The sequence below is a fragment of the Spermophilus citellus genome (assembly GCF_964194105.1).
Source record: "Spermophilus citellus genome assembly, chromosome: 11".
NCBI classification, from domain to species: domain Eukaryota; kingdom Metazoa; phylum Chordata; class Mammalia; order Rodentia; family Sciuridae; genus Spermophilus; species Spermophilus citellus.
The window spans coordinates 91,627,618-91,642,738 of record NC_138192.1 but is presented as its reverse complement, the minus strand read 5'-3'; the positions used below and the strand labels follow the sequence as shown (position 1 = coordinate 91,642,738).

Below are 15,121 nucleotides of genomic sequence, written 5' to 3'. Positions count from 1 at the left end.
GCATTAGAGCATATTATGCTAAGCGAAGCTAGCCAATCCTTAAAAAACAAATGCCAAATGACTTCTTTGATATAAGGGGAGTAACCAAGGACAGGGTAGGGACGAAGAGCTTGAGAAGAAGATTAACATTAAACAGGGATGATAGGTGGGAGGGAAAGGGAGAGAGAAGGGACATCGCATGGAATTGGAAGGTGAGCCTCAGGGTCATACACAATTACATATAAGAGGAAAGGAGGGGTAAGAGAAAAATAATACAAGTGAAGAAATGATTTACAGTAGAGGGGGTAGAGAGAGAAAAGGGGAGGGGAGGGGAGGGGAGGGGAAGGGGGATAGTAGAGAATAGGATAAACAGCAGAATACATCAGACACTAGAAAGGCAATTTGTAAATCAATGGAAGTGTAACTGATGTGATTCTGCAATCTGTATACGGGGTAAAAATGGGAGTTCATAACCCACTTGAATCAAATTGTGAAATATGATATATTAAGAACTTTGTAATGTTTTGAACGACCAACAATAAATTTAAAAAAAAATGCCCCTAGAAACAAAGAAGGGAAAAGATTTTGAGATGGCATGCTTTCTTTTTTTTTTTTTTTTTAAAGAGAGAGTGAGAGAGGGGAGGGGGGGAGAGAGAGAGAGAGAGAGAGAGAGAGAGAGGATTTTTAATATTTATTTTTTAGTTCTCGGCGGACACAACATCTTTGTTGGTATGTGGTGCTAAGGATCGAACCTGGACCGCACGCATGCGAGGCGAGCGCGCTACCGCTTGAGCCACATCCCCAGCCCCAGAGATGGCATGCTTTCAATCTTTTGGATTACTCTCTAGTCCATCCCGATTTAGAATGATTTCCACGCTACAGAAAAGAACAACCACAAGCAAAATGACTGAAAAAAGCAGTTTTTCACCAAATTATTAGAGTTTTAATGCAGCACATCTTTGAAACCAATAAATTGGGCAAGGAATTCTTACTTTGTTGAATAGGTTTTAACAAGTCTCACAGTCAATGCATTCAACTTTCCAGGCATCAAAAGGAGCCGGCCCTAGAGATGACTCCAGCCCCACAACCAGAAGCTACAGTGTCAGAGATAACAATGGCATTGTGTTTGCCTTCTTGGGGCTTATTGGGCTTTGGAGACCCAGTGGTGAATCACAAGAAGACAGAGCAGGAAAGGAGGAAACTGAAAATATCTCATGGTAGCTGAGAATACTCACCCATTAGTATATGAGATTCTAGGAATATTTTTATGGGGGTTGGATTTTATAGGGGACTGAGGTCCTCTAGTAATTGGTATTGAGAACAACAAGATATTATTAGATCACTCTACTTGTGGGTTCTTCCTTTTACTTCATGCTGGCTGGGGTCAGAAAAAAAAAGCTTATTTTGGTTCTGAAAATTCATATCAATTAACCTATCATTCACCAACATTGGTGACCAAACACGCTTTAGTCAGAAACTAAAGAAACAGTTCCACTATGAAATCCCATTGCAACAACATGACAGAGTCTCTTACATTGGCAGTATGCGTACATCAACCACACTCCTGCACCCAAACAACCTCTCACCAAGTGTAACTTATATCCTACCTGCTTCCCTGTAGTTCCAGGAATGCTGGTGTCCCAGAAGCCTGACAGAACCAGAAGAGTAAAGGTTTACATATAAATGTCTCCAGGACATTATTCAGCTTGGGCAAAGATCAAGTGTATCAATGGGAGCTCTGTCTGTGAGCCAGAGATTTCACCTGAAGAGAGATGTGCACTACCTGGCCATTCCAGAGGCATGAGATCTGGTATGTGGATTCCATGTATGGTGGAATGACACTCTCAAATAAAAGTAAATATATCCTCAAAAATATCTCCATCCATGTGCTGACCTACATCCTTCAAAATCATGGAGGACACTAGTCACATAGTCTTTGACTTCAGCTCTAGTATCATATGTTCACCCAGGCAGTATTCAACAGGAAGATCCACCTTTTATCTTTTATGCTGCATTTCCCTATGCCTTAGTTCTCTTATTTTCCTCATTGTCCTGCATCTTGAAACAAATTAATAAACTCTACTTTTACCTCTCCATCTCATTAATTTTTCCCCATATACCCTTCAACTCATGGTAAATACATTCTCTTTGGTTGTTGTTCTTTTTAGTTATACATGACAGTAGAATGTATTTTGACATATCATACATACATAGAGTATAACTTCCCATTCTTGTGGTTGTACATTATGTGGAGTTACACTGGTTGTGTATTATATATGAACATAGGAAAGTTATGTCCAATTCATTCTACTGTCTTTCCCTTCCACCCCATTCATCTCATCCAATCCAATGAACCTCCACTCTCCAGACCCTTTCCTATTGTGAGTCAGCATCTGCATATCAAAGAGAATATTTGGCCTTTGGTTTTTGGGGGATTGCCTTATTCACTTAGCATGATAGTCTCAGTTTCATCCTTTTACCAGCAAATGCCATAATTTTATTCTTCTTTAAGGCTGAGTAATATTCCATTGTGTATATGTATCACATTTTCTTTATGCATTCATCTGTTGAAGGGCACCTAGGTTGGTTCCATAGTTTTAGCTATTTTGAATTGAGCTGCTATAAATATTGGCATGGCTTCATCACTGTAGTATGCTGATTTTAAGTCCTTTGATATAAAACTAGGAGTGGGATAATTGGGTCAAATGGTGGTTCCATTCCAAGTTTTCTGAGGAATCTCCATACTGCTTTCCAGAGTGATTGCACCAATTTGCAGTCTCTTCAGCAATGTATGAGTGTACTCCTCCCCCTGACAATCTAGCCAACATTTCTTGTTACTTGTATTTTGATAATGGCCATTCTGACTAGAGTGAGATGGAATCTCAGAGTAGTTTTTATTTGCATTTCTCTAATTGGTAGAGATGTTGAACATTTTTTCATTATTTGTCGACTGATTGTATTTCTTCTTCTGTGAAGTATCTATTCAGTTCCTATGCCCATTTATTGAATGGGTTATTTTTTTTTTGGTGTGTGTTAAGTTTTTTGAGTTCTTTGTATTTCCTGGAGATTAGTGCTATATCTGAGGTTCATGTGACAAATATTTTTTCCCCATTCTGTTACATGTCAATTTTATTAAAAAAAATTTTTATTTTGTTACACATGGATTTCCAGCACTATTTGTTGGAGAGACTGTCTTTTCTTCACTGTATGTTTATGGTGACTTTGTCTAGTATGAGATAACTGTATTTATGTGGGCTTGTCTCTGTGTCTTCTATTCTATACCACTGGTCTTCATATCTGTTTTGGTGCCAATACCATGCTCCTTTTTTTTGAGAGCCATCTGTAGGCTATGTGTGGACTACGTCAGCATCGCATCCTAGTGAATAGGAGAATCTGGTGTCTGGGAACTTCTAGTGGAAATTTCCTCCAGCCAAGACTGCCCAGACATATTGTGAGCCCTGTCCAAGCTCTGCCCCAGGTCCCACAGAACCTGAGATGCGGTGACCTGCTGTAGCCACACAGCCTCTCAGAAAAGGATGTTACCTGCTAAGATGCCAATCAACCTGCTGACTCTAAGACATCATAAAACAAGACTCTACCCCTAAAACCTTATTCCTGACTTTGGAAAAAAAAAACATAGATGGGAGTAATTTTTAAATTGCCTAGCTCCAGCTCCTGTTTGGGCTGGATTTATCAAGCACTCTACCTTAAAACTATAACTCTGATTTTATTTTTTTGTCTTTTGTTCTTCACTAATTATATCTGACATTTTCTCTGGCGATTTACACCCTCATGGGCAGGAAGAAGAATCCCCTAGTGAGGTGCTTGCCACTTCCCCATAGTTCTTGTTACTATAGCTCTATAGTATAATTTAAGGTCTGGTATTGTGAAGCCTTCTTCTTCATTTTTCTTGCTAAGGATTGCTTTGGCTTTTCTGGTCCTCTTATTTTTCCAAATGAATTTCATGATGGCATTTTCTAGTTCTACAAAGAACATCACTGGAATTTTAATAAAAATTGCATTAAATTTGTGCAGTGCTTTTGGTAGTATGGCCATCTTGACAATATTAATTTTGCCTATCCAAGACCAAAGGAGATCTTTCCATCTTGTAAGATCTTCAATTTGTTTCTTTCCATCTTGTAAGATCTTCTTCAATTTGTTTCTTTAGTGTTCTGTGGTTTATTATAGAGGTCTTTCACCTCTTTTGTTAGATTAATTCCCAAATATTCTATCTTATTTGAGGTTATTGTGAATGGGATAGTTTTCCTAATTTCTCTTTCAGTTGATTCATCACTGATGTTTAGGATTGCAATTGATTTATGGGTGTTAATTTTATATTCTGCTACTTTGCTGAATTCATTTGTGAGTTCTAGAAGTTTTCTGGTAGAGTTTTTGGGTCTTCTAAATAGAGAATCATGTGGTCAGCAAATAGGGATAGTTTGAGTTCTTTTCCTATTTTTCTCCCTTTAATTTCTTTCTTTTGTCTAATTGCTCTGGGTAGAGTTTCTAAGACTATATTGGACAGAAGTTGTGAAAAAGGGTATGCCTGTCTTATTCATTTTTAGAGGGAATGCTTTCAATTTTTGTCCATATAGAATGATGTTGGCCTTGAATTTAGCATATATAGCTTTTACAATGTTGAGGTATATTCCTTTTATCCCTAGATTTTCTAGTGTTTTGAACATGAATTGTTGCTATATTTGTCAAATGCTTTTTCGACATTTACTGAGATAATCATGTGATTCTCGTCTTTAAGTCTATTAACAATGATGGGCCCTCCTCTAGGTCCCTTGCCTGGGCTCCTTGCTGGGGTCCTAGTCCCCACCCCATCCACACCCATCCTGAAGCCTTCAGGCTGTGCCCTCTTTCAGCCCTTCTGTGGTTTCTGCTTCTCCCAGGCCGGCTTTCCTGATCTCCTTTCCAGGATGCTCACCCATTTCTTCATTTCCTCATGGTGAACCAACCTTGCATCCCTGGGATGAACTACTTGATCATGGTGCACTATCTTTTTAATATGTTTTTATATGCGATTTTCCAGTATTTTTAAAGAGGTTTTACATCTCTGTTCATCTGGGATATTAGTCTGAAATATTCTTTCCTTGGTGTGTCTTTGTCTGGTTTTGGTATCAGGGTGATACTAGCTCTATAGAATGAATTTGGAAAGGTTCTGTCCTTTTCTAGTTCATGGAATAATTTGAGGAGGACTGGTATTCTTTCTCCTTTGAAAGTCTGATAGAACTCATCTAAGAATCCATCTGGTCCTGGACTTTTCTTTGTTGGTAGACTTTTGATGGTGTCTTTAATTTCATTGCTTGCAATTGATTTGTTGAAATTTTCTATGTCCTCCTAATTTAATTTGGGTAGGTCATATATCTCTAGAAATTTGGTAAGTATACTCTTTAACCAAAACTCCACTAAAATTCTCTGATTAAATCACCAGTCTGAAATTGACTCAGTATTTTTTTTCTCTGTTGCATTTGATGCTTTTACCTGTTTCCATATTCTTAAAATTCTTCCCATTTGGCTTCCATGCTGTCACACACTCCTGGTTCTCGTCTACCTGTATCAGTCCCTCTCAAACTCCTTTTCTCCCTCTTCTCACCTCTCTTAAAAGTTACTATGCTCCAGAGTTCTAGACTTGGTCCTATCCTCTCAACTACCTCCACACCTTCAAACAAACAAAATCTTCTTATATGCTTTTAATTCTCAACCTGTAATCCAGATGTTTCTTCTAAGCTCTAAATCTCATATTTCCAAAATTCAGTGTTGAAAGTGTGAAAATTCAAGAATACAGCACATACAAGATCTTAGATATACTGGGAGGAAACATACCACTTCAAAAAATTGACAGGCACAACAAACTGGTAGAAAAGGACTTTAAGCCATATTCTTTTTGGAAATGAAGTGTTGTATAACAACTCTACTGCTTTCAGTTACCCCAGAGGATTTGCTTCCCATCTCCATTTCAATTTAACCACTACGCTAATTATAAACTCTAAGGATTAACATACAGAATGTATCAAAGTTCAGAAATAACAACAATAACAATACTTTGTTGAGGCAGTATGATGTTGGCCTTGAATGAGGCCATTATTGTTCTAGGATCACCAACATAAGGTTTTAAGTTAGCCTGAGCATTTTGACACTTTCCCTGTTTCCTGCTAATGTACAATATGTGGTTAGTGTGAATAACTACTGAAAGTTCCTTACCTTTTCCCATGAAATTCCATAACTGGTATTGAGTAATATTCTTTGTAGCCTGAATCATCTGCAAACGTATTAGCAGCACAATCCCGTATTTTCTCTAAATTTTTCTAAAATATGAGTTATGTTACTAAGTACATATCTTTAAACAAATTTAAAAATTATGACTACTTTAAATGAAATTATATACTTATAAATGACAAATTTTTAATATAGTAGCTTAGAAAATCCTGGTAGTAATAACTGTATGCATCCAATCCCTCCTTTGAGAATGAAGGATACAACACAAAAGGAAAAAAATATAATAAATTATTAAAATTATAGTAAAGAATCAATGACAATTGAAATGTGTGATGTCTATATGAAATCTCAGGTGAATAATTACTATTCCCAAACTAGAAGGTGTCTTTTCTAAGATTAATCTTGGAGGGAAATGGAAGAATTTTAGTCAGTATATTCATAGTTTTCTACTTTACTCTTAACTATTCTGAGACAAATATGTTCCATTGGAAATATGTAATTCTGACAGGATAATAAACATACCTAGTTATTTGTCACTTTATCCCTGACATACAACATAGTTCCTTGGATATTACTTAATTCATGTATGTCAAAATAATGTGTGAAAAAATTAGGTGAGTTGTAAGAATAATTACACAGTGCCTGTTCCAACATAAGCTTTTTCTGGTTGAAAAATAGGATAAAAAGAGTTGTGAAACAACAAACCATGTCAGGAATGATAATAATTTAAACCTTAAAATCTTCCAAAGCACTCTCAATTGAAGGGGTACTGATATCAAATTCAATTCCTCCATGAACATGAAAATATTGATTCTCTTTGTAGTGAAAATGCTGGCATTTAAAATCTCGTCCATAAATAAATGGAGGCAGTTCTCGCTCGGTCTTGACCTTGTCATCTCCAAAAATTAAAACAAACACAAAAATTTTATTTAAAAAGTTAATAACACATCAACAGTCATATTTGGAAGATCTAAATTTTCTTCATATAAGCAAAGTTAAAAAAATTTCACATGAAATTAAAATTTTGGCAATTACAATTTATAAAATTACTTATGTTCTTTATATACATGACATTAAGAATATATTTATATCATGCATTTTGGTCATTTCTGTAGTTTTAGTGTACAGAGATCTCAAAGGTATAGTCAAAACATTATTCTACTTGCTAATTTCTGTGAATGAGCTCAAGACTGATATTTTACCCCTAATTATCACAAAAGATTGAAATTTGGTGCATTAGAAATCTTTGGTTAAATAAACAAAAAGTTACCTGAGTTAGTTTAGGTAAAAGGAGACACTATAAATAAATAGATGGATATTTCTCAAATGAAAAAAATAACCAGTCTATATTTCTGGAAAGTAATGAAACCATACATATAACTTATTTAAAATAACAATTTTCTAAGATAACAGCAAGGAATAGATTTGTTCAATATTCTGACTGAAAAATTAGTGGATGGTTTCATCAATATAAGGTATATAACCCATTTTTTTGGCAGGGGGCCCAGGGATTGAACTCAGGGGCATTCAACCACTGAGTATCCCCAGCTGTTTTTTGTATTTTAGAAACAGGTTCTTACAAATTGCTTAGGGCCTTGCTGTTGCTGAGGCTGGTTTTGAACTCTCTATCCTCCTGCCTCAGTTTCCGGAGCCGCTGGGGTTACAGGCATATGCCACCAAGCCCGGCCATGATGCATTTTTTTTAAATTATTTTTTAGTTGTAGGTGGACACAATATCTTTATTTTATTTATTTGTTTCTATGTGGTGTTGAGGATGGAACCCAGTGCCTCACACATTTGAGGCAAACACTCTACAAAATACAACCTTTGCTGTAATCTCTGGTAGGTACAGATATCAAGATAATCCTGAGCTACAACCCCATAATGCATTTTTTAAAAATATATTTTTAGTTGTAGTTGGACACAATACTTTTATTTATTTTTATGTGATGCTGAGAATCAAACCTAGTGCCTCGCATTTGCTAGGCTAGCACTCTACTGCTGAGCCACAACCCTATCCCCTATAATGCATTTTGAGAACACAAAATGCATAGTATATAAAAATAATTATGTATGTCACATATTTTTCATTACATTGGAGACATTAAATTTTGTTTTCTTATTCTTAACATTTTACATGCCTAGAACCACATACTTGAAAAAACTGAATTTAAATATATATTTAATGTATATCTTATATTTGACTTTTGGTGGTATCTTACCTGAAAAAGGCTGAAGCAGACCATTTAAGTATGGGACTTTCATTTTCTTTTTTAAACTCAGTAAAAATGGAATCAGAAAACATATCAACTTTAGATAGCCTATGCCTCTTCTGATTTCACTTTTCTTCTCAAAGTGTTTTTGAATAAGTTTTTTTTGAAGATACAACCTTTGCTGTAATCTCTGGTAGGTACAGATATCAAGATAATCCTGATTACATTGTATAGCATTGGTAAGCCAATAGGCTGTATCAAATATAAAGACATTTTCATATTGTTGAACTTGTGTGGTACTGAATGTCAACTTTAGCATAATATATTCAGCATATTTCATAAATACAGCTTTTTCTTCAGGACTATTGGGATCATATGTTGGATCTTCATTCAAGTCTTCATCATAGATTCCATCAAAGTCTGGATCTTTTGTAATATCAGTCACACCTTCACAGAAAAACAAGAAAAAAATTTAAATAGTAAAAGTTTCATATGTGGCTTCTGGATAAATACAGCAGAATGTACACATGGTTTCATCTTGAAATCCTGTTAGGATGACAGTAAGGGAATAATAAATGCTAATAAAAAAACACAAGATGAACAGATGACTGAGTGAGTTTCTAAAATGTGGTTTTGAACTGATAGATAAAATTTAACTAGGCCAAGACTGATTCCCAGTAGTCTGCTCTCAGAAAAAAAGAGTTGACTTCCTGCACAGTTCATGGGAAACCCACTGTAGCGCTGTATTTAAGGCATTGCATGGTTAATTTTAATCACAAGGTTTGAACCAAGTTTCCATTGATGTCAAGAATGGAGGTGCTAGCCAGGTGTGGTGGCGCATGTGTGGTGGTGCATGTCTGTAATCCCAACTGCTTGGGAGGCTGAGACAGGATGATTGTGAGTTCAAAGCCAGCCTCAGCAAAAGCAAGGCACTAAGCAACTCATTGAGACCCTGTCTCTAAATAAAATACAAAATAGGGCTGGGGATGTGGCACAGTGGTTGAGTGCCCCTGAGTTCAATTTCTAGTACCCGCCCACCCTCAAAAAAAGAATGGAGGTGTTGTTTTCCCAACTAGAATGATGAGGTACAATCATGCTGCCAGCTTGCCACCATACAGCTGCAACTACAAGATTCGATATCAGTTCCTTGAGCATGCCAATGGAGAGTTACTATTACTGTGTGGAAATCCTGATAGAACCCATCCAGCCTTTCTGATACATGAGCAAATCTGAAAAAGTGAAAACATTAACCACTCTTTCACTAACGGGGGACAGGAACCAATAGATGGATAGGCAGTCTTCTCTTCTATCCTGTCTTAATCCATTTGAGCTACTATAACAAAATATAGCAAAAATAAGTAGCTTAGAAACAATAGAAATTTATTTCTAATAGTTCCGGAGGCTGGCAAGTACAAGATGAAGTCAGATTTGGTGCCTGGTGAAGGTTCATTTCCTGGTTCACAGATGGTGCATTCCTGCAGGCTAGAAGTGTCATGATATGAGAATAATGTCTTAATTTATTTGTATTTTATTTACATGTCTTAACTGGTTTTGGAGGTCCTAAACTACTGTCAGTGAAAGCATTTCTGGATGAAATTTAACATTTTTAAAGACTGTGGTCATGCCACATTATCTTCACAGATGAATCTACATGATGCCAAAATATGCCTTTGAGAAGAAAGACCAGACCAATCAAAGAAATGCAAAACCTAACAGAATTCACTGGATATTACTGGCAATGTTTATATTTTAAAAATATTTTTTTGTAATTGTAGATGAACAGCATGCCTTTATTTTATTTATTTTCATGCAGTGCTAAGGATTGAACCCAGTACCTCACATGTGCTAGGCAAGTGCTCTGACACTGAAATGTAGCCCAGCCCTGTTTTGTACTTCTTGACCCTAATCACCCTAATTAAGAAACTGAATAAGACAGTGTCCTTTAGGTTCCAGATACAGCTAGCTATATTCTTTTAGGGTCCAATGACCCTCCAATTCTAGGTACTTTGTATCTATTCAGATGGTGTTAACACCAGCCAAGAGAGAATTTCTGACTACTCTTAGAACCTACTCTCAACTAAGTTGATTAGCTTGCATAGAAATGAGAGCTATTAGTTATCTCAGCTACCTTTGAGTCATGGAGGTACTTAACACCTCTGGAAACCCAGCCGGTAGAGGTGAGTTAGGTTTCCTTCCTGTCATTACGCACTTGAACTTCACAGCATTTCAGACATACATACTGTAGTTAATGGTACAGATAGCAAACAAACACCTCTGTATTTCAGCTTCTGAGATTTAGAGGTGTTGTGTAGTGCTGGAGGTGGTATTTAGGGATGACTACCCAATTGTAGCCATCGTATTTAGATCCCATAGCAGCTGGACACCCGGGATATTCTAAATGTGGAGCACGATATACAGGAAATTTTAGGTGGCCTGCATGTCATGATATTCTCTATTATGAGAATAGAGATGTGACACCCTTATTGGGGGGCTTCTCTCTCAGTAAAAATGATTAAATTCCTGGGGGATACTCATGTTATATTTAATCTCCAATCTGATCTACCAATAATGGTAGAAACCCTCCTAATATTATGTATAACTATTTATTCCCCATGTAATTATTCATTGATTCAATTCATTTAATGCAATTTAACAAATATTTAAACACTAAACTTACAAGAATAAATAAAGTAATTTGGGCCCTATTTTCATAGAGCTTATACTAAAGCTTATTGTTTACTTGTTCTTAACAGACCTTATTTTGGAGCTTTACAAGAAATAATAGTTCAATGAATATTTGAAAAATAAATATATCAAATAAGAGTCCTTTACAAATTTTTGTATGTATAATTTCTGATTTAACTATCAATGACCCAAGGAAGAAAAAGAAGATAAATCTATGAAACTAGCTTGTCATACGAATTTTATTTATGTTCTACCAATATTAAATCTTCCAAATTTTGTTGAGATACTAATAAGTAACTAATTTGCTTTTCTTTCTTTTTTTTTTGGTGGTACTGGGGATTGAACCCATGGCCTTGTGCTTGTGAGTCAAGCACTCTACCAACGGAACTATATCCCCAGCCCTTTAATTTGCTTTTCAAGGCATTTTATCTAGTAACAAGATCTACACTGACCAATTAAAGTGTTTACTTTATCAAATAATTTTCTTTCCAATTGTATATTCCACTCAGATAAAAGTTTTCACCTGCTTTACCATTAAAAGCTTCAGTTATCAGATATACTTAGTCAAGGGAAATCTAGATGATTAGGGAAGAATATTAATCTTTTCCTGCCTCAGTAAGTTTATGCAAAAATAATAATAAATAAAAAGAATAGCTAAGAAGGAAACATCTGAATTGCTGAAGGATGGGCTGTCATCTTTTTTTTTTAGTTTCAGATATGATAAAGTCTATCACTATGGTCTCTCCTCCAGTCAGATGAAATTACAATGCAGATGTACAAAAATTGAGATTTATTTTTTAAGCCTATGTAGAAACTCTGGAAATCAACTAGAAAGTTATTAGATATATTTGATCAATGAAAATAGTTGGCAGCAAGATTTGGGACACTCATGTCCTATTTTTCTCCTTATTCTACTGGACCTTCTGCAAAGGTATCATAAATAAAACGTTTTTTTAAAACTTTGATAAAAAATTATATAAGCTGATGTAGATCCAACAAGATTAAGTAGAATCTATTGTTTATATTCAGGCTATAGAAAGTATAGCCTTGATGAGGAAGAAATAAAAATTAAATGGACTAAGAAAAGCTTCATGAAACCTAATGTTACTAAAATACCAAGATCTAGTTTTGCTAGTGCATATTCATTCTCAACTTGGATTCTTACATAATTCATTTTTTTGAGGTTTATAAAAAAACCATAATGTGAAAAGTTAACCACTCTGGTAATCATTTTGTTTTCAAGTTGAGAGATTTTTCTCATTGCCCTCAAGTTCTACTCTTTTCTTGGTTCTATTACTGATTTTCCTGCTTAGGTTCCATAAGATTAAAAAGTACAAACTGGAAATTATCAGATGGTTTGGAGTCTGATCCATTCCGCAGTGAGGAGATTAAGATGAAAGAGGCAAGATGCTTGGCATCTTGGTGGCATTTCAAAAAAAAAAAAAGTTTTATTGAAAATAGTCCTTGGAATTAAATCTTTTAGAAATGACTGCTATAACTGGAAATTTACATCAAAAAATAAAGGCAATATAAGCTGAGCCAAAAGTAAATGATTCTAAAAATGGTTTCTAATAAAAATAAGAAGTATTAAATTCTCTTACCTGCTGAACTAAACTCTGCAAAAATATCTTTACTTGTTTGAGGTTTCCCCTCTGGATCAATGTCCATAATGGTACGCCACAATTCAGAGAATCGGGCTCGTTTTTCTTTGGGCATGTATATTCCATGCCACAGTGCTTTCAACATGTAGTCAATATGGATCAGAATTTGCCCAATTCTGGTATCATAATAAGCTGGAGGTAACTGGCAAGAAGAACTCTGATCATAATTAGCTTCTAAACTGATTGAAGGGATTTGATTTAAGCAATAAATTCCAATAGACAATTCCCTTATGATCTGATGGACTTCTCTGTAGTCTAATAGGGCCCTTGGGTCCATAGGAGTCAGTAATATTGCTGTAGAGAAGCCCACGTTATTCATTTGACTCATAAGTCCACATGGTATGTCCAGTGGAGAGCGAACATCATCTTTGGCAGACAACCAGCTAACTAGTGCTGTAGTTAGTAACTCTTGTGCTTCACTCCGGTCATATTTTTCAAAAAAAGCAGAAGCATTTCTCTGTATTGCTAAATTTTCCAGGTAAATTTCTTCATCTTGAACTTGATCAAATCTGGGTATTCCTTTTTTGGACAATCTTAACATTTCTAAGTAAATGTCGTGTGTCCTTTTTGAAGTTTTCTGCAATGGATTAAAAGGAAAGAAAAACAATAAAATTCACTAAGGGAATAAAGCTGGATTTTCCTAGAAAAAATTGTACCTTTTATCTTTTTAAGGTCGATTTTTTTTCATGGTCAGCCATTACATTTTTTTTTTTTCAATCTTAAATTAATTGCAGCTTTAGAGAGCTGCTAATGTGGGCATCACACTTGGAGAACTCAGCTCAGCAAGATAGGAATCATTCTGCCCACTTCACCACATGCCTGAGGTTTCACACCTCTCAAAATCAGAGACCAGGTGTGTCCATACTCAAGGCCAAAACCTATGGTCACCAAGGTCGCCTCTGCCACGGACACTGAAAAGGGCAAGGAAAGGACAGACGCTTACTATGAAGTAATTGTTTTCTCCGCTAGGCAAGGGAAGCTGTGTCCGCTGTGGTTCCCCGAGTATTGGGAGAAGCTGGAGACGGTAGTTTCCTGGCGAGGCTTCTTGCTAGCTCTGGAGTTCACCCCACAGGACCTCCGACCAGGAGGAGCAAGCTAGGGAAGCTCCAGAAAGACTCTGAGAGGAACTTCCTGGCACGGAAGGCCTGTTGGGTGTGGGGGTGTCTCCTCCCCGCTCTGTGGCTCTGCTGGCCCGCAGACACCGGGCTGGTGGTGCCAGGACTGGGGTGTCGACCGTTGGTCCACAGGCCTTGGGAGAAGCCGGAGGCGCCCCAGGTGAGCTCTCGCGAGAACTGGGGCAACCGGTTGGAGAACTCTCGCGTGTATCCTGCCACACTGTCCACAGCCAGCCTGTGGTCATTTGTCACTGCTCAGATTGCACTGTGTTGAAGAACCACCTGACCTCTTTCTAGAATTCAGTCCAGCCTTAATCTCTGGGCACTGTGCTACTGTTTCTGCTAACACACACACACACACACACACACACACACACACACCCCACAGAGTGGCAGAGGCAAAAGCCCCAGGCTGTGAGAAGTCCCTAATTAGAATCCCACCTTTCATTATTTTTTCATTCAGTAAGATTTATGGAACTTCAGTTATTGAACCAGGCACTCTATTAGAAGCTGGAGACCCTAGAAAACAGGGCCAACAAACACAAAACCCCCAGGATCTCTCAATTAAACAGATAATAGGTGCATTTGCCAATGTAGTTAATTTAAGATGCAATGACAGTATTTGAAAGAAGGTTCACTTATACCACTGAACTGGAAAAGGCTGCCTGAGAAGTTACTTTTAAATGGGCCTATAAGATGACAAAGAACTATCGAAGCATGAATTGAAGTAGCTTTTCAGGGACAGGGGACAGCGGGTGAAGAACAAGAAAAAGGTTGACATTTTTGTGAAACAGAGTAAAACCTTGTATAGTGAACAAGAGATATGGTCATAAAATGAGATTGCAGAGGTAGGTGAGGGACAGATCATGATTTTGAACTTATTCTAAAATACTGGGCTAAGGTGGTGGTACTGGATATGAAGGTGTCAACATTGTGAATGGATTTGAGAAATAATGAGGTAGTCTATTTGTAATTTATTAAATAGTCCTTGAAAAAGAGGTGTCAAAGCCACCCTGGAACTTCTGTCAGGAGCCATAGGGTGTCAGGACAGGATTATGAACTCAGTTGTGGACACAATTCACCCCAAAGTACCTGAAAGAAAGAGATTAGTAAAATATGTCTTGCACCTGGGCTAAGAACGGCAGTTGGGGGAAGGTGTATAAATTTGGGCAGGCTTATGGTAATTGAAGTCAGGTGAATGTTGAAATCACCTAGGGAGAATGTACAGTTGAGAACCTGGGAT

General features: G+C 36.8%; 1 protein-coding gene across 2 annotated transcripts in view; it reads right to left on the bottom strand.

Moving 5' to 3' along the window:
- The window catches only part of ANKAR (ankyrin and armadillo repeat containing), a gene marked incomplete at its 5' end in the record, with an annotated part of 80,123 nt that extends 66,819 nt beyond the window's left edge, over window positions 1–13,304 (bottom strand). For both annotated transcript variants that reach the window (XM_081260914.1, XM_081260915.1), the window contains 4 exons: window positions 6,190–6,293; window positions 6,937–7,100; window positions 8,427–8,864; window positions 12,704–13,304. In XM_081260914.1, coding sequence (XP_081117040.1) covers window positions 6,190–6,293; window positions 6,937–7,100; window positions 8,427–8,864; window positions 12,704–13,304 — 1,307 coding nt within the window. The remainder of the gene's footprint in view (window positions 1–6,189; window positions 6,294–6,936; window positions 7,101–8,426; window positions 8,865–12,703) is intronic.
- Between the last annotated feature and the right edge of the window lie 1,817 nt (window positions 13,305–15,121).